The 20361-nt window shown below is 42.4% G+C and overlaps 1 protein-coding gene across 3 annotated transcripts; it reads right to left on the bottom strand.

The window, feature by feature from the left end:
• Positions 1-352: 352 nt before the first annotated feature.
• Positions 353-19997, bottom strand: LOC124006050 (hepatocyte nuclear factor 1-beta-A-like). Of its 3 annotated transcripts, none has more exons than XM_046315709.1 (10): positions 19440-19997; positions 16595-16794; positions 15975-16245; positions 15342-15589; positions 9296-9447; positions 6179-6305; positions 5765-5956; positions 5332-5450; positions 4644-4688; positions 353-2721 (listed from the first exon to the last, which is right to left on the bottom strand). In XM_046315709.1, exons 1-10 carry the CDS (start codon positions 19808-19810, stop codon positions 2701-2703), a joined length of 1746 nt encoding a protein of 581 aa, XP_046171665.1. In that variant the 5' UTR covers positions 19811-19997; the 3' UTR covers positions 353-2700. The 3 variants fall into 3 exon arrangements, with proteins under 3 accessions (XP_046171665.1, XP_046171666.1, XP_046171668.1); XM_046315710.1 differs by having other exon boundaries at positions 15354-15589; positions 19440-19996; XM_046315712.1 differs by having other exon boundaries at positions 5783-5956; positions 19440-19996.
• Positions 19998-20361: the final 364 nt, after the last annotated feature.

The raw sequence follows: 20361 nt of genomic DNA on the forward strand, positions 1-20361 counted from the left end.
CACTCTTTCCACTGGGCAAAAACTTGTTGAATCAACATTGTTTCCACGTCATTTGAACAAGAAAATTCAATGACATTGAATCAATGTGGAAAACTGATTGGATTCGAGAAAAGTCGTTAACTTAAGGGAATTTCGTTTTTTTTCACCCAACTTTTATGCTAAATCCAATGACATCGGTGAAATTGTTTGGGGATTTCACGTTGAATTGAAGTTAGTTGACAACTCAACCAAATGTAAATCAAAACTAGACATTGAACTGACGTTTGTGCCCAGTGGCTTATTATGTCATCAATAAATATAACCTTTCTGTTAAGACACACAAAAACAGAAAACACTGACCAACACTAATTCATTCATTTTGAAAAGCTTTACTTGAATATCAACATTTTCTCAGAAAGTATAAATAATGATTTTAAAAGATTGATTTCCATTTTTATACAAAAATACATCAAAGAGAAAATAACTTGTCTTTGCCTGTCATCTACAGTTAAAAGTGGACCTGCATGCCCTCTGATTAGATGGCAGTGGGTATGTTTAGATTGAAACAAGGTAGTACAAGTAATAACAAGATAGTGACCTATTGAAAGGAAGTCTGTACAGTATGTGCCAACCAAAATATGGAGGTGGAGAGGGTATGACTTCAATTTAGAAAATATGAAGTAAAATAATTATTCAGAAAGCACGCAAATGCAGACTATACAAATGTTCATTATAAAAACCTGATTGTTTGGCACCTGTGCTTGTTTTTCTGGAACTCTCTGGTGGATTAGGATTTCAGAAGTAACTAAGTGCGGCTGAGTATCCAACTCTCCATAACATTTCTCAACCTCTGTGGAATCCAGCCTGATTATATTGGTTGCTGTCACAACAATAGATGCTTTTATCTTCCACCCATTCACAAATTACAAGACTCATATCACTGTTTTGCTTGCAAATACCTGTAAATATTGTCATTGTCACTTGGGCTGTTATGATTTATAAAGGAGAATAATAAAAAAGGGTCCAATACCATATGTGTCGTTAAATTAGGAAACGTTGGGAATGAGGAAGTGGGAGGAGAGGGGAGGGAGCCTGGGAGGGCTAAAGTCCCATTCCTGAAATTCACCTGAACCCTATGAGCAAACATCAGTCAGAGAGAGGTCTCCTAGGCAGGCAGGCAGGCATGGGCCACCCTAGGATTGGGACAATGTGTGCATGCTAAATGGCACCCTATTCCCTATATAGTGCACTACGTTTTAACCAAGGGTAGTGTACTATATAGGGAATAGGGTGCCATTTGGGAAAAATCCTATAAATGGGTTTGAAGGAATACAGTGAATATGTGAGTCAACACACCCACAGGGCAGACTTTGTTTATGATATCATGGCACACTGACTCTGTCTTCAGAACAAAACATGGGAAATGGGTGAAAGAAAAACACCCAAAGTGTCCAACTGAATTTCTGACTACTTTATATACAGTATCTACTGTACACATATATATTTTTTAAATAAGTTAAAACTTTGGTTTATTGTTTTGTGTCGTGTTGCGGGCAGCTCTGACAACAGAAACAACATGAGGGACACTAAGTTCATAGAGTAATGGTGCATCTCAGAAATCCCTCTGTCTTCTGTTTGTGGAGTACTGTACACGATTCAGTCTTCTGAGGCTTCATATGCACTTCATATGCACTTCTATGCACATTGCATAGTCCTTTAGTTCTAAAGATTGTCATATCTTTCAATCACAGTTTACAATTGGAACCAAATAAAAAATACAAATATATTGTCTATTATATTTCCCCCGTGTTTGGGAATGACAAATGTTGAAATCCTTTAGACACATGAACAAAGTTATAATTATCTGCACTATTGACTGTTCAGTACAGAAAATCACATAATGAAAAGCAAACATGGAAGACTCCTTCAAACAGAACAGGTATGTACATATAGGAAATATCTATCTACAAGAACCTATACAGTTGCTCAGGACAAAGTTAATATGATTGTCATCCAGTAGTTCTGATGGTTGTGCATTGCCGTTGATAATATACAGTATAGTGGGGATCAGATTATTCAGATCTGCCCATCATGAGTCCGGGCCCCATGCCAGAGGGAATCACCCAGTCCCCCATACAGTCCATCCCCACCACAGCCCAACGTAGCTGGGCCGACTGAGGTAGATTGTGTCCTCTCACCCCAGCCTCCATACGCCTTCATCCTTCCACATCAGATCACAGTAACATGTTAGTTCTTCATGGACATCCACTCCACCAGGCCTATTCTTACATACCACAGCATGTAAGGCATAATGTGAAGATCCATTTGTTTTGTTCCTTGACAATGTCACAAATGAGTGGCCACATAGAAGCGATCACTTGTCATTTGCACACATTTTCAATGAAAAGATAGAGAAATTAATTATGTTTTCTCAAGATTGTGTTTGTAGTGAAAAATCATACATCCTTGTTGTATGTCAGGGGAAATCCAGTTTCTCCTCCCTTCATTTAGGTGTCTATTAACGCAAAACCTGCAATGTGCATTTCTCTCCCCTTCTTTCACTCCTCCTCTCGCCCTCCGTCACCGCCGCTCTGGATTTATTGACTGACTCATCGTCCAGTGCGCTGTTGCCAGTTATTAGGAGTTGTCATGGTTACCACAGTGAGTGGGTGGAAAAATGTGCTCCTGTTGCTAGGCACCAAGGAAGTCAGGTGTGTACTCTCACCAGGCTTGAAGAGGACACTGCAAAAAGAGAGACCGAGAGAGAGGGAAAAAAACGTCAGAGTGAGTATATCACACAAACAAATTAAGAAAACCTATTCAATAACACAAGAAACAGTTTCTGGTGAGGATGTATTTAATATGTATTGTCATGATAATAGGTCCCATTTCCCCATGGTGTCAGATTCAGATTGGATGTAAACGGCTACAGCAGATTTATCAGCCCTGTGGCCTACTGCCTACCTACACCTGACCAAATACATTCCACATCCTTCTTCCACTTCACTGAAAAGCCTTGCTTCCATTGAAATGGCCTTTTGGAGATTGTTTGTGGAATTCAAGTTTTCCTTTCGCTCAAGGGGTGGAGGCAGTTGACCCTGGCGTGACCCTCTGGCCAGCAAACAGCTGGCCTCCACCTGATAAAGGTGGAGGCCAGCTGCTCAGACCACAGTCTAACCCTAAGTGGAGGTGAGTTTAACATGGGGTGGGAGGGGTGTCCTCAGCAAACAAGAGAGTTATAAAGTCTGAACATGTTGGTCATGTCATGAGAAGAGCCCACTGGCCTCTCTGCACCACCCAGTCCAAATAAAGACCCGAGAGGCAGCCTGGAGGAGCCTGCTGTCCAAATGCTGGCCCGTTTAAATGCTGCTCCACCTATAAAGCTACACATATGCCATGATCTCATCAGAGCATAGCTCAAAACTAGACACTAATATGTTTAGGTTTATTTTCAATGCTTATGACTGTCTTAGGTCTCATTACTCAACACTGTAGAGCGATGGGTTCTACATACATATCAAACCAAAAGCCCCCGGTCAGTATCTTTCCAAAACCACTCTAATAAGGGGACAGTTTGCTTTCAAGCCAATCGGAGCATCTGCCAGAATGTTGCTCTGAGCGAGACATCTCAGCACTTCAGCCTGCCACCCAATGAGCAGTGACAGTGCTGCGGCCGGGCAGCATAGAGTGCTCTGTCTCAGGCAGCGTGGGAAATTGAGCGTGTGAAAGCAAAGCACAGAGGAAGGCATTTCAGGCTAGAGCGATCACTGGGACCAGGGAGATGTAGGAAAGGGGAAGAGCTGTAATTACAACAAAAAACACCCCCACCCTCACCCTATACTCCCCCACCATCAACCCCCATAGCAGGGAAGTAAGTAGCAGGACACAAGCCTCCTGAACTTTGATTAACAGTGGGGTTCATTTCCTGATCAGGGCACTAGGTCTTGCCAGGCCAGGGAGCGACCAGCCCTCTTTCTCCCCAATGGAGAGGAAAGCGAAAGGAAGCATCATTAATCAAATGCCGTTCAGGATGAGGGCACGGGTGATTGATTGGTCCGGCCTTTCAAAGGAAATAGGAATTCTGAGGAGTATCCATACACCCGACTCCTTGGGCCAATGATTGAGATTTGTGGTCCACATGCTCAGACAAAAGCAGAGTGAACTGAGGACTAGGGTCAAACCCAGCATCAAAGCCAGAGCCTCACAAAAACATTAGCTGTGAAACCATTATGTGAATAAATAAAGATTGCATTATTCAATATCTCATAAGTCTGATCTCATATTGCCATTCATTGACTTTAGATGCATAAGATGATGGATTACATGAATTAAGGTTCCTGTATCAGTCTGTATAAACATTTATTTATGCCTATATAGTAATCTAAAGCGCAGACATTTATAACGCAAAATATGGTATATTGCACACAAATATTCAGTTGAATGACCTTGGCTTTGGGACAACAACACATCACATTGGGGTGAATTCACTGAGCCAGTGCAGTTAAACTAAGTTTGTCTGGTATCAGATCGGTTTGTGTTCTTGCCAACTCCATTGCTGTCATTTTCAAGACAAATAGATTTGGCATGATGGCACAAACAGACTGGCACTCAGGCTAAAACTAAGGGACTTTATTAAGTGACCGTACTAAGAAAATAGTATTTACCCAGGAGAGACCCCCCAGTTGCACCATCTTGTTTACGGTAGAATCCTAATGTAAGAGGGATTAAACAAGTCAACACACAATCACAACACACAGACCTAGTGTGCAATCTAAAGGGCACCCTATTCCCTACATAGTGCACTACTTTTATCCAGAGCCCTATGGTGCACTATATAGGCAATAAGGTGCCATATGAGACACAGCCCTACTGTATCTATTCTAGTCTATCAGCCTACTGTTAGTGAGTGCTCAGTTCGGGGAGGGGGTGTCAGTGTCGGCTGTGAGGAAGATTTGGTGTGTTAGTAGATAAAGAAATTAATCAAGCCGATCTCTAATGGGAGGTTTGCACAAGATACAGTACATAGCCTAACCTCTGCAAGCTCGGAATTGATTTTCAAGCTTTACAACTTACATTTCCAACCACCTATATTTCACAAACATTTTAGTTGAAATACAGTAACTTGTGCAAACATATCTCAGAGAGCAGCAAAAGGGATTATTCCTCACATTATATATGTACATGCTCTAATACACAGAGAGGTCAAATATCAGAGACTGAGGACAAACACTGAGCACAGACACTGAGGACAGACAGAGAGAGGAGACTGTATTGACTGAGTAGGGCCAGGGTAGAGGGGGGGGGCTGATTGTGGCCTGTGTCAGGTGAGACTGAAGCATGTTAGTGACTGACTTGTTTGCTGGATGACATGGAGCTGAGAGTACTGAGGCTGTTGGCGTCTGTCACCACCATGGCTGAGGGAAACCGTGACTGGTGGGAATATTGCGTGGGCTCCTGCTTGTGAGGGTACACTGCCATAGACAAAGACATAGAGAGAACGTCTCATTGTTCATTTTAACCCAATAGATTTGCCTTTATTAATGGGTTAGCATTAGGGTTAGGATTAGGTTTAGGATTAGGCTACTTCTGTACATACTGAAATTGAGTTTCAAGCCAATTGCATATTAGCAGTAGCCTGGATGGCAGTTTCTGCACTCTTGTCAACTCCTTATGGAATTGTCATGCTAAACAAAGCATGTCAATGAGTGAAAAGGTCTCTGGGACCAGGCTAAATCTCCATCATATCCCATCTATGACATGGCATTAACAATCGTTTAGTGCTTACTAAGAGGCAGGTACTGACTGTGTGAGTGAGTCACGGTGGCCATGAAAGGCTGCTGGCTGGGGGACTGCTGCATCAGGCCATGCTGGTGGGGACTGTGGAGCTGCTGGGAGAACTGCACCGGCTGCAGAGCTGCAAGGCTCCCCGCCACGCTGTTGATCACTGGCACCGACTGGGACTGCGACGTGTTCAGACCTACAACAAATAGAACCTCAGTGATTTGGCTCATGTCAAAAACATGACAATAAAAGCATGACTATATTCCCTATATAGTGCATTATTTTGACCCCTATTGGGCGCCATTGGAGCTCAACCATTGTGTTCATACGAACGCACAAGAAAATAATACAAGAATGTAAACAGAGGAGAATATGGGAAATGCAAAGCGCTGGCTGGTTGGTTGATTGGTTGACTCACTCTGTGCAATGGTCATGACTCCAGAGAGAGGCATGATGAGGTTTTGTGTCTGCTGGTGTGTATGGTGGGAGCTGTGGATGTTGGTCAGCGTGCTCACAGGTGGCAGGCCTCCACCTGACGCAGACATCTAGAGAGAGAGACACACTAAGAAACTTAGTGATACCATTCTGGACCAAGAATGAAGTCATGTACTGACAATATGCTAAATCTAACATGCTAACTGATATAAGGATGGTTAAATCAGGGTATAGAGTATAGTAATATAATAATAATATAATACAAGAATTTAGCAGACGCTTTTATCCAAAGCGACTTACAGTCATGTGTGCATACATTCTACGTATGGGTGGTCGCGGGGATCGAACCCACTACCCTGGCGTTACAAGCGCCATGCTCTACCAACTGAGCTACAGAAGGACCCACAAGTAAATCACTTTAGAAGTGAAACCAGATCTCAGCAATGCAGCTCACACAGATAAATGTTGCGTTAGTTCTGCTGTGTTTGTGTAATACTGTGTTTGTGTAACACTGTGTTTGTGTGACACTGTGTTTGTGTGACACTGTGTTTGTGTGACACTGTGTTTGTGTAACACTGTGTTTGTGTGACACTGTGTTTGTGTGACACTGTGTTTGTGTAACTCTGTGTTTGTCTAACACTGTGTTTGTGTAACACTGTGAGGGGATGTGACACTGTGTTTGTGTGACACTGTGTTTGTGTAGCACTGTGTTTGTGTAACTCTGTGTTTTTGTGACACTGTGTTTGTGTAACACTGTGTTTGTGTGACACTGTGTTTGTGTAACTCTGTGTTTGTGTAACACTGTGTTTGTGTAACACTGTGAGGGGATGTGACACTGTGTTTGTGTGAGAATGTGTTTGTGTGACACTGTGTTTGTGTAACACTGTGTTTGTGTAACTCTGTGTTTGTGTAACACTGTGTTTGTGTGACACTGTGTTTGTGTGACACTGTGTTTGTGTGACACTGTGTTTGTGTGACACTGTGTTTGTGTGACACTGTGTTTGTGTAACACTGTGTTTGTGTGACACTGTGTATGTGTGACACTGTGTTTGTGTGACACTGTGTTTGTGTGACACTGTGTTTGTGTAACACTGTGTTTGTGTGACACTGTGTTTGTGTGACACTGTGTTTGTGTGACACTGTGTTTGTGTGACACTGTGTTTGTGTGACACTGTGTTTGTGTAACTCTGTGTTTGTGTAACACTGTGTTTGTGTAACACTGTGTTTGTGTGACACTGTGTTTGTGTAACACTGTGTTTGTGTGACACTGTGTTTGTGTAACACTGTGTTTGTGTAACACTGTGAGGGGATGTGACACTGTTTTTGTGTAACACTGTGTTTTGTAACACTGTGTTTGTGTAACTCTGTGTTTGTGTAACACTGTGTTTGTGTGACACTGTGTTTGTGTGACACTGTGTTTGTGTGACACTGTGTTTTGTAACACTGTGTTTGGGTAACACTGTGTTTGTGTAACACTGTGTTTTGTAACACTGTGTTTGTGTAACACTGTGTTTTGTAACACTGTGTTTGTGTAACACTGTGTTTGTGTGACACTGTGTTTGTGTAACACTGTGTTTGTGTGACACTGTGTTTGTGTAACACTGTGTTTGTGTGACACTGTGTTTTGTAACACTGTGTTTGTGTGACACTGTGTTTGTGTAACACTGTGTTTGTGTGACACTGTGTTTGTGTAACACTTTGTTTGTGTAACACTGTGTTTGTGTGACACTGTGTTTGTGTAACACTGTGTTTGTGTAACACTGTGTTTTGTAACACTGTGTTTGTGTAACACTGTGTTTTGTAACACTGTGTTTTGTAACACTGTGTTTTGTAACACTGTGTTTGTGTAACTCTGTGTTTGTGTAACTCTGTGTTTGTGTAACTCTGTGTTTGTGTAACTCCAGTCATCTACACCGAGCAAATCCTGAGAAGGAAGACAATAAAAAAGAAGAAATCTGATGATAAAGTGTAAAAGCACAGACTGAAAGTAGTAGTGTGTATGCATGTGTGTGCACGTGGGTGTGTGTGTGTTCACGCACGCGAATATGTTTTCATATTCCCTGCCAGCTACTCTGAGAGGAGGGGATGGTTAGACTGTGGATGTATCTCAAATGACACTCTGTTCCCTATATAGTGCACTATGGGCCCTGGGCAAAAGTAGTGCACTATAGAGGGAATAGGGTTCCATTTGGGACTCAGACAGTCATCTGTACGGTACCCATAGATAACAACCTGTCTGCTCTGACCTGTTCCACACTATACTGACCTGCCCTCCCTACGGAAAACTAACATCCTACTGACAGGAGAGGATGACAAATGTACTATGAATCATCAGGGATCTTCTCACTAAATAAAAAGGTTGATTTTCAACTTTGTTAGATTTAAACATGGCAAATCTGGTTAGTGTCATAAACTCGTTATTATTCTGATACTAAGAATACAATATAATTGTTTTTTTGGCACCAGCGTTCAAGAGTTAATGTCTGCATGTACTGTACTGTCAAGTTTCATTTTCACCAATCAAATATTGGACTAGGGCAGAGGGCTGAGTTTCTCCCCTCGCGCTCCCTTTTCTGAAGGTAGAAAAAACATTGAACATAATCAAGCGCTGTCGTCATTTCCCTGGCAGAGCAAGCAGTGCTGAGCGCTCCAATCTCCGCTTCTTTTTACAGGGCATTTAATCAATAAGCGCATAATGCAGAATGTTTCTTTGTCAGGTTTATCGGCTCAGCTCTGGACCTACCCGGTTCACTTTAGTGGTGAAGGCGTTCTGTATGGCCTGAGCCAAGGCCTGCCGCCTGCCTGCCTATCTGCATTTTCCACAGAGAGAAGCACAATGCTCTAACTGTTGTTCCCTACAGACTGTTCCATGGCAGTCTGGCTCCGGGACCTGCTTTATATGTCTATGGTTGCGTACCAAATTATACCCTATTGCCTTATATAGTGCACTACCTTTGCCCAGAGCACTATGGTACACTATATAGCGCATAAGTAATGCAGTACAGAGGGAATAGGGTTCCATTTGGAATGTACCTCATGTTAAACGCAGCCCTGGTCCTTATCTAATCAGAGGCCAGGAGGGCCCAGGTGTGTTACTCACCATCTTGGCATCAGGTGACAGCAGACTGTGGCTGGGGTCCAAGCCACCCGGAGACACCTGCTGTAACACCGACTGGCTGGTCGACATGCTGCCATGGTGGTTGATGGTCGTCGAGGAGCTGACCTCACTGGGTCCCTGTTGGCTGTACCGCACTGGAGGGAGGGAGGTAAAGAGTGAGAGAAATTGACAGATTGTTAGATTGAGAGTTTATTTCTTGACCTAACAACATCTGTGTTACACAGGATAACAGTATATAGGGTAGAGAGACGGTAGCAGGCCTCTCAGTATGACTAAGTGTTCTATGTCAGCAGGTGCTCCAACCCATCAGACTCACCTGCTCTTTGACTCAAACAGGGAGAGCAAACAAACACACTGACCCCTCCACTGGTGCTATCAGCCCAGCTCTGCCAAGGCCATTTAGTGAGTACAATACACCGTACACCAGCCCCCCACAACCCCAGTCCTAGACTTTATGAACTCAAGCACCATTGTTTTTTAGAAAATCAACACTACAGCTTCAAACACCACAAATACAATTATTTACATTCAATCCAAACATTTGTAATTCTCATTACATTCATTCAACATTAAAGTCCTAAACTGCCATAGAGGCACCAGAGAGTCAAAATTCAGGGAGTTTTGTAGGTTATTCCAACAATGGGGGGCACAAAACCTGAAGGCAGATTTACCTAGATCAGTACATAACCATCCCAGTGAACCGGTTTGGTGTCTCATATTTTGTTATTTTAACAGGGAAGTGAGGAAGGTCGGAAGCTTGTGTAGTTGATCTTTGTAAACAAAAAGGGAGTAATGAAGTGGTCTACAGGACTTTAGTAAGAACCAGCCAACCTTTTGATACAGGATGCAGTGATGCGTATTAAAACTGTCACCTGTGATAAGGCAAAGGGCGCTATGATAGACGCCATCCAAAGGTTTAAGAGTAGTGGCTGCGACATTCCGGTAAATGGTGTCACCATAGTCAAGGACGGGCATGTGAAGTTGACTGTACAATCTGCTTCCTGCTGTTTAGAGAGAGACATGATCTATTTCTATAAAACAAGCCTACTTTAAATCTCAACTTTATAACTCGCTCATCCGTATGTTTTTTGAACGTAAAATGATTGTCAATCCAAAAGGCCATATATTTATAGGCGAGAATCTGCTTGATGAAAGAATCATCCATTGCATAAATGTGTAAGCATCTGAAATATTTCTATGAGAATTATAAAGCAGCAAACATTCAGTTTTTCCCGCACTACGTACCAATCTTAAATCAAAGCATTGCAGCTCCAACATAGCCTGGTCAGCCGTAGGGGCAATAGTGTCATCTGCATACAGATCGATGCTACAGGCTTTTTCAGATAGACCAATATTATTCATACAAATAGAAAAGAGGACAGGTCAACAAATAGACTCCTGCCGGACACCTTCTGTAATATCCAGGTAACTTGACACCATCAGAAAGCACACATTGTGTCTTGTCTCACAGATAGTTCCCAAACCACTTGTAATACGCCTGGTCGAGACCCATTTTAGACAACCTTTGAATGAGTAGGGGAGGGTCGACAGTATCAAAGGCCTTGGATAGGTCTATAAATATGGCAGCACAGTGATTCCTACCCAGCATGGAAAGGATCCCTCTGTGCCTAGGTAAAGGTATGGAAGTGAAGAAATGCCTTCTACGTACAGTATGTCATCAATAGGGAACCCTGTCATGTTCTCACCTATCCTTCCACTCTCCAAACACTTAGTCACTGAATTCTGTGACATCATTGAATGACCCATCTCTTAATCCCCGTGTCTAGACCCCTTGTTGTCTCCCACCGCCATTGGCCACCGGGGGCCAAAGGAATGCTGCTCTCCTCCTATCAAATAGATGTTTGCCTGGCCCCCTTTGATACCAACAAAGCAAACATTACACATTTACAACCAATGTCAAACACATTCTTATCCTGTAGTCTCAGTCTCACACAGAGTCTCCCTCCCTCCCCCCTGCAGAGCAGAGCAGTGGGTTGTGACACTGGGCCAGTCCTAAATGGCACCCTATTCCCTATATAGTGCCCTACTTTAGATCAGGGCATATAGTAGTGCACTATGTAGGGAATAGGGTGCCATTTGGGACAAAACCACTGTGACAGTGTTTACTCTCAGATCCCAGATCTTCCCTGTGCCCTCTGTCCCTGACCCACGCATGTCACACTGAGTGCCCTGTCTGTCACAGTCCCAGATAGTCACAGACAGTCCCAGACAGCCAGACAGTCCCAAACAGCCACAGACAGTCCCAGACAGCCACCGACAGTCCCAAACAGCTACAGACAGTCACAGACAGGAGACACCAAGCATCATATGTCTGCCATAAAAGAATGGGAGACCGTATCTCACTCAAAATGAAGTTTACCTTAGTAAAAACATACTTTACTGCCTGGGAAATACAACTAAATCAGACCAGAGAATTTACCATTTTCATCTTGACTGTATTTCATCCACTAACAACAAACATGTTGTCCAGTCTGTCCAGGCAGACCACAAGAGAACCACAGATAGACCTCATATTGTCTAGAACATCACACTAGCAACCCCACAGCACTTGTTAACACCGCTACAGAACAATAACACACTCCATCAGGCCCATGACCCCCATACCCTCACAATGGTAGAGGACTCATAAACAGGCATTTATCTCCAAGCTGGACATCCTGTAAAGTGTCAAGGGGAGAGAGGTGCTATTCAGGCCAGCTTTGTTTTCCTGTGTCAGGCAGTAATTCTGGCTGCAGGGAACCCCAATCCCAGTCAGGAAAGCTTCCGTTGTCTAGTCTGTCTGAAGCAATTGGTCATTTGGAAGGAGGAGGAGGGCTCCATTTCTGGGACACCAGTGGGGCGGCCAGTGGTGTCCACATACCAACCTATGCACCCCCAGTTTGTTATTGGGATATTATAAAGATGCTGTCAATATAGCTTGAGATTAAGAAATCTTTCTTCCTCAAGATAACGTTATATTAGAGACAAAAACAACCCAAAATTTAAACAACTACTGTACTTTCTAGCTGCATGACATTTGGCCAGTTTCAGACTGTATCCTACATCCACTCTTATTTACATCCTAAAAAAAGTTCGCTAGCTCCTCTCTATCACCAAATAATTCTCAGCTGAAATATGGCTTGAGCTAAATCAACCACAATACCAAGCACACTGAGCACTGAACCAGGGGAGACTAGAAGTAGACCAAGGGGAGGGGGAGAACCCTGTGAAGGGGAGTGATAGAGTAGGCAGCAGGGAGTTTCGACCGGTTTAAAAGGCTTCAGTGCTCTGTGTGACCCATGTAATATCAAAGCCCCTCTTCCCATCCCCATGCACTTGTCATTGAAGCTTCGGTGCATATGAGAGACCTCCCAGGTCTCTGTAGGACGTAGCAGGCCTTGGTACCTCTATGACCAGGTTGGGGCTCCCAGTGGTCAGAGCAGGGCCAGGCAGTAGGCAGGCCTTGCCTCTCTATCCCTTGGCCAGGCAAACTCCCACATAGCCTTGGGTGACACAAGGCATTGAGGCAACACAACCTGCTCACCATTTTTCCCTCCTATAATATGGTGTTTTACTCTCACTGTTACTAAATTAAATAACACTGTTTTCAGAGGATTACCAAATGAATAGAACGTGCCCATTACACCAGTCTACCAGGTATTGAACCACACTCCCCTCACTGCCGTCTTAATCTTACAGCTAAAACCTTTCCAATGTGTCAGATTAGCTGGGAGATACCTGAATCAGCAGGCTTTGCCGTGTGAGACGAGGGAATATGCTAAAAAATGAAATATCAGCAGGTTATCAGGGGTTCAGTTCAATCTCTTAGCACATTCTGGTGAAAAAGATGCTACTGTTGCTGAATTATCTGGGTTGATTGGCACGTCAACGTCTTTATCTTAGCTTTGATGCAGGTCAACATAAAGGGAGGGCCTATTTAGAACTCTAGACAACACATTCAATATTATTGACACAGAAGTAGCAGCAAAAAAGAAAAGCCGCCCACCTCTATACTTTGCTGAGAGATGTATGAAACTGCTCCCTTGCCTATTCTCAATACAAAACGTAGGTTGTATGTTTAAATGAATGATCCAAGGGGAAACTATGGCCCTAAAAGTGTTATGGCCTCAGACACAAGGATCATTCAGCTGATGAAACAGTTTGATTAGACCAACAGTGTATGTGAATCACCTATTACATGTATGTATTAACACGTGACTAGTAACAGAAGATATCTATTTATACATTTGTTTTGGTTTGGTCTTTTACCAAACACTGACTGTAGAATAACCTCATCTTTCCCCAAAAAATACTATTTGACTGTTTCTCCCATTGTGACCAATCAAGTTAACTCACCCTTATCAACAGAAGTAAGAGAATCAATGAAAACTCCAGGAGTAAGAGGTTTTCTTTGATGTGACCTGATAGTGACCTCCCTCACATAACTGTTGTAGTGGCGCTGAAGGAGGGGGCTACCCACATCTCACTATAGGCTGGAGCACAAGGGGTCATCAGTCCTGTCTGGCCAGAAAAGAGCCAATACCCCAGAGGACAGCTCCTGCTGCTCTGGTCTGCAGAGCGCCCAGCCCCAGCCTCCCTCGGCCACTATACTGACGCCCTATAAAGGTGAGGGGGGATGCTTTAAAATAGCCCCTCCCCAAGGCCCAGCAGTGATAAATGAACCTAGGTTACAGTCACTGCAGTCTTCCAATACGCCACAGACAATAGGGACCCCTGCCAGGCTGGGGTATAGAGAGGAGAAGTCAGGGGAGCCACTTATCAAAGGACTGGGAGATGTAGTAGCCAATGATTTTAACTGTCCATTAAGCATGCATAACACAGGCCGTGGCCTAGCAACGCGATGAGGCAACCTGCTGGGGTGCTATTGTCAGGCCAGTGGCTGACACTGAAAAACAGCTGATGCTGTTGGCAGCACACCGGCAGGACACCTTGTAAGCAGGCAACCGAGGGCTAAGGGGAGCAAAGTACCATCCGCTTCTGACCCTTAACCTATCCCTCTACAACCAGCCCCTTCTCTCTCCCCTCCACACAAGCCTATCATTGAACCTAGCTCCTCAATTTGAAACCTGAGGTCAATGCTTGGTCAGGTGTGCTGGTAAAAACCACAAGCAAACAGAGCATGGGCTAATGGGCCCAGTATAACCAAAGGTAAAAGAGCAACCCGAGGCAAACGGTTTGTTTTTCTAGAGAGTTGACCTCGTGTTCTAACTTGAAAGAACGACAAGAGGCTTTGATTGAGTCTCTCCAATCATTGCTTTTATGGAGGTGAGCGATGGCACTGAGGATAATGCAGTGCCAAGATATCAGCTCCATTGTATCTCTTATAGATGCCGGTAGATGGCTAAATTGCACTGAGTGCAAACAACATTATGATGTTTAACGGTCAGTTTGTTGGATTTCCTCTTTACAACTTCAGGAACTTTGTTGATTCCCCAAAAAGCACCATTGACCGACCGACCTTATGCTTATAGAGTGAATGTGGAAGTAGTGGTTATAGGTTCAACTAGCGTTGAATCCCTACGTGACCCTGCCCTGACCCTGGCCTGTCACAGGACTGCTGCTCTTTGTGCCACTCTCCTGCTCCTGCCTGCCTGCTGACTTTGGAGTGGAGATTGCAGGTACAATGTGGATTGTTCTCAGTGTGTTGTCAAATATCAGAATAACAATGACATTTGCTCAGCTCCATCAGTGACTCTTATTGATCACTTGCCCTCTCTCTTCTCTCTCCCTGATCTCATCAACCATTTTTCTCTCCCTCTTTTCACTCTTGCTTGGGGATGAAAATAAAATAATCCAATTATTTTGCCAACCATTGTTCTTCTAACTGTCAAAGACATGTCCCTGATCAGGATACCATAGTGATTAAATGCACTCAGATCATGGCTGGGACAGGTACAGAAAGAGGAAAGCCCACATGTTTTAATGATTCCATGATTGTGTGTAGTATTATATTAGATATAATAGCAGAGTAATGTACTGTGGTATGCATGTGGTGTGGAGACGCTACCTGGCATCTTACTAGGGGGGGATGCGCTGGTCTGGGAGCTGTGGTGGTGTGGGGAGTTGTGGCTGTGAGACAGGAGAGGGTTCATGCTGTGGATGGGTATGGGGTAGGCGTCCATCGCCAGCTTCTGACGGAAGGCCTCCTCCTTACGCCGGTTGGCAAACCAGTTATAGACCCGTACCTCAGTGACCAGGTTAGAGCCCAGCCCATGAGCTTTAGACGGGGACACCCCTCTCTGGAGACACTCAGCCCTATAGGAGGTGAGATTTAAATAGTATCAATGGAATTCAATGGAAAAGAACAAAGGGGAAATATAATGGTAGTTGCATTGGAATGATAGTTGGATACAGTAAACAACGAGAGACATTCAACCCTGTCAAGATCATTCTAAGCTAGGGCCATATGCTGCTGTAATAATGGAGTTAGTATCAAATAAGATGTGCCAAACATTCAATTATTGAAAGGAAGAACAAAGTTGTGTCACTTTTTCCCAAATGGCACCCTATTCCCTATATAGTGCATTACTTTTGACCAGATCCATATTGGCACCAGTGCACTAAATAGGAAATAGGGTGGCATTTGGGACGCGAGCCAAAAGGTGTAACTTTCTCATTCTCCAAAGCATCCTCCGCTCACCTGTTGCACTCCTCCACCAGAGCCTCTCGCTCCTCTTTGCTGGGGTTCTTCTGTCTTTCATAGGCCTGGTAGAGGATCTGTTGGGATGCAGGCCCCCATTTGAAACGGTTCCGTCTCATTTTTTTGCAGGAGGGTTCAGAGCCCACCTCCTCCCCTTGCTGCCCCATACCCTGACCAGGAGGGTTAAACTCTGGGAAGAAAAACAGCACCTGATCCTGACTGCCTTTGTCAGTCATGTTGTTGACAGAACCTTGCACTGCCTGGTTGAATTCTGGAAAAAAAGAACAAGGTACATTTGATGCATCTCATGTCACATAAAAACATTGTATTGGCTGGAATGGAGACAAAACAAATCAATAAGACAATAAGAAGAAATCAGGCATAATTTAATGAGGGACAATTTCGCAATATGTAGCCTAGGTCCTAATGATAAATCAGGCACATTTGAGGCATAGGCTTACTAGAATATGATACTGACCATATTTAGAGCCGAAATATGACATTTATTTTCACGCAAATTGTGTTGTGGGTGGCCATTAGTATTATGACGCCCAGGCCAACACACCTCTGTGACTCGAACTGTATCAAAGGCTGTGTGAGAAACTCAAATATTAACTTACGTCTTAGAACTTCCCGCTGTTTCCTGACATACCAGGTGTAGAGCGCCGCTCGCTTCTGAGTTTTCATGGGCGTGCCTTTGTTGAGGTGCTGTGAGAGGTGAGACTGATTTAGTCCGGTTACGTCCACCACCTCGCGCTGTGGGATGTTGTGCTGTTGCATGTAGCCTTTAATTATGCGGGCGGCACGCCACGGGTCCTCACTGTGGTTACATAAAACACACATAAAACAATATTCGAATCACCTTGCTAAATACATGTTATTCGTTCTATTAGTAGGCTAATAGTGTTATGTGTATAATGGCCTATAGGTGTTGGTGCTAAATTAGCACCGACTCCTAGGCTATAGACCAGTATACACCATAACACTCATACTAATAGCCCTGCTAATCTAATGTATTATTCATTGGCCAAATACATTCCTAACCTTGCTTCAGCACCAAGATACAGCACGAACATTTAATTCCCTTGGTTTATTCTATTCGTATTTCTCTCGGACTTCCTCGCCTGACGTTATCCCTGTTTTGCAAGGGCCCAATTTTTGGGGGGTTGGGACAATTGTTAAGTACCCTAATAAACGACCATTAATCATTGTATTCAATAGTATGTAAATATTTCCAAAGGTTACGGATTTTACTGAGCTAGTGTAAATCGCCTGGATGACTTCAAGTGGTGTATTACTTAACTAAAAATACTTTAAAGTACTACTTTAGTCGTTTTGGGGGGTATCTGTACATTACTATTTAGTTTTACTACATTCATAAAGGAAATAATGTACTTTTTACTCCATACATTTTCCCTGACAACTAAAAGTACTCGTTACATTTTGAATGCTTAGCAGGGCAGAAAAATGGTCAATTTCACGATCTTATCAAGAGAACATCCCTAGTCATCCCTATGCTGCCTATGATCTGGCGGACTCACTAATCACACATGCTTGTGTGTAAATTATGTCTGAGTGTTGGAGTGTACTTGAGTAATTTTCTATTAAGGTATCTTTACTTTTACTCAAGAATGACAATTGGGTACTGTTTCCACCACCGGTGAACTCATAATACGTTCAGAAACCTGAAAATACTCCGAATCAGGCCTATTTTCAATTCAGTGTTATGACTGTAGCTGAGGCGACACTGATGCATTTGAAAATCAAAATCCTAGACCTTGGTTTATACATTTTCCACTGTTTTTGAAATGTCAATATTTCATACCAGATGTGAGATACTAAGGATATATGATACAGAAATATATTACAAATGCTACTAAATTAGGCTATCAAATAATCTAAACTAAGCACCAATAGGATAGGCCTAGGGTACATTGGTTTAGAAGCACAGTATTTTATGTCATCTGTGTCTGACACACACTGACGTGATAGTCTACACATTTTCCCATTTGGACAATAGGCCCATAGGCCTAATCAAATCCAGACTAAATAATCCCAGAATCGAGTATGAATCAAATAAATAAATAGGTGATTTGGTTGAATAAGATCATGTTGTTTGCTTAAACATAGGAAATTGATAATACATTGATAATAAATTGAATGTATCAATTCAAGGCTTCCATCCAAAATTGCATTCAATTATCGAAGAATATACTTGCACGTGGGCTAAAATCCTCGGAATTATTCCAATGTTTCAATATTATCAACTATAAACAATTGCACAATTGCACCCAAGGATGACAGCTCAATAGGAGGCTTTATGTCGATAAAAAAATCTATATCTCAAAACAACTTAAAAGGCCTAGAATATATGCGCAGCGTGCTTTAAAATATTACAGTAAAATAACACTTAAATGTATCCTACCTTCACAGTCATCTCAGATTAAGTATTGACTTCACATGGGTCATTTTTGCAAATCTACACACAACTGTTTGTTTTGGAGAGTTAAGTCTGCGGGTTAATATATTGGTTTAGATGTTGGTTTATAACATTCGAGAATGAATAACCAGATCTCCATTCACTCTAATCATACGACACTGTGTATCTTTCAGTTGATGATTTATAGAATACAATTAATAATAACTTAACTACACGTGGGTTAGTTTTGATTTTCTGCCGGCCACTTGATCATGTTACTAGCGTAATGAATGAACATTTATAAATGTATTTTAGAAGATAAATTAAGACAATAACAACATATACAAAGATTAAGTCCTTTATAGACTACATTCATAAAACAAAATAATATTTGCTTCAAGAAGTGTTGCAATATTTCACCAGAATATTCTTCTTATTATTATTATTATTATTAGAGACTATATCTAGTGCAACATTTAATCCTGCATAATAAACACATGCGTGGGTGTGAATTCACGTTCTCTTCTTGCACTGCCATATATAATCTAAGTGAGAGAGATCGAGTAAGTTAATAATAAATAGATCTCGTTTAGTTGACATGTTGCTAAGGTAAATAAATAATAACCCGTGTGGATAATTAGTAACTAGAACGTGAAAGTACTACTGGCGCATTATTTTACATTTGTAAACACGGGGAACATATTGCCTTGCGCTTTACATTTAAATGAAAATATGTTTTTACAGGAGTTTTGTCAGCATTCTAAAATACAGACACGATGCAGATACACTTCTTGGACGGAAGGTAGCGGTTAGAGTGGTTAGAGCGTTGTAACAGTATCTGACAAAGTAACAATCTGTCGTTCTTAACAGTTAACCCACTGTTCCCCGTTAGGCAGTCATTGTAAATATAAATAAATATATAAACGTTTTAAAGACACTGAAATTACAGCAAAATCTAAAATAAGTAAGCATATCCATAATAACATATTTTTTGTTGAACAGTCCTAAATGTATGCAATTAAACATTTAAAGTTGTATCCACTTACGCTAATATTCGGTCAACTTCTGCCCTCTGCTCCGCTGCTTCCTCCGTGTTAAGCGACTGGAGTTCTTTCAGTATCGGTGGGGTATCGAAATCATCTCCGTCCTCGGACCCCTCGTCTCCCGACAGTTTGCCCTTACCGTGTCCGTTGCTCAACGTTAGAAATACCGGCTTCGAATCCGAATCATTTCCGTTGATTTTAGAACTTGGAGGAGACATGTGTAGATTCTCCAACTTAACTCCAAAGCCATTCGGGCTAGGATCCATATCGTCCAACGCTTGGATCAGAACATCTTTGGTAACTCCGGAATCTAACAAGGCGCTCAAGAGTTCCTGTTGGAGAGATGTCAACTTGGACACCATTTTCGAGAACATTAAAACAAAGTTAAATTCTGAACTAAAAGGGAGGCTGGGGAGAATAAAAACTAGAAAGTACCAAAAAAAAGTTCGATCTCTCTTCCTCTCGTGCTCCAGTGTTAATGTGAATTTCCTACTCCTGACACCTGCTCAGAGAAGCTGGTTCACTTCCCATTTGAGGAGAGTGATATAATTTGCCATGATGCTTTCAGAGGGCAGGGAATATAAAACATGGTAATTAGTGGGCTGGCTGATGGGGCCTTTATGCAAATCGTCAGAAGAGGGCTGCACTGACGAACTGAAGCAGGTAGACCTGACAGTGTTTACACTGGAGCGCTGTTGCTTTTATTGGCTCTGCCTTATCAGCAACAAAACTTTCATGAACTTTGGACTCTGTTGTATAAAGACTCTGGTGAAAGAGGAGGGATGGTATGCTTGTGATAATAATTACACTACTACTACTACTAATAATAATTATAATAATAATAACACATTGTAATTATAATAATATTGTATAGTCAATATCATATATTATTCATTACAGCATTTATCGTATCAACTGTGTTTAC

The sequence above is a fragment of the Oncorhynchus gorbuscha genome, linkage group LG19, assembly GCF_021184085.1.
Source record: "Oncorhynchus gorbuscha isolate QuinsamMale2020 ecotype Even-year linkage group LG19, OgorEven_v1.0, whole genome shotgun sequence".
NCBI lineage: Eukaryota > Metazoa > Chordata > Actinopteri > Salmoniformes > Salmonidae > Oncorhynchus > Oncorhynchus gorbuscha.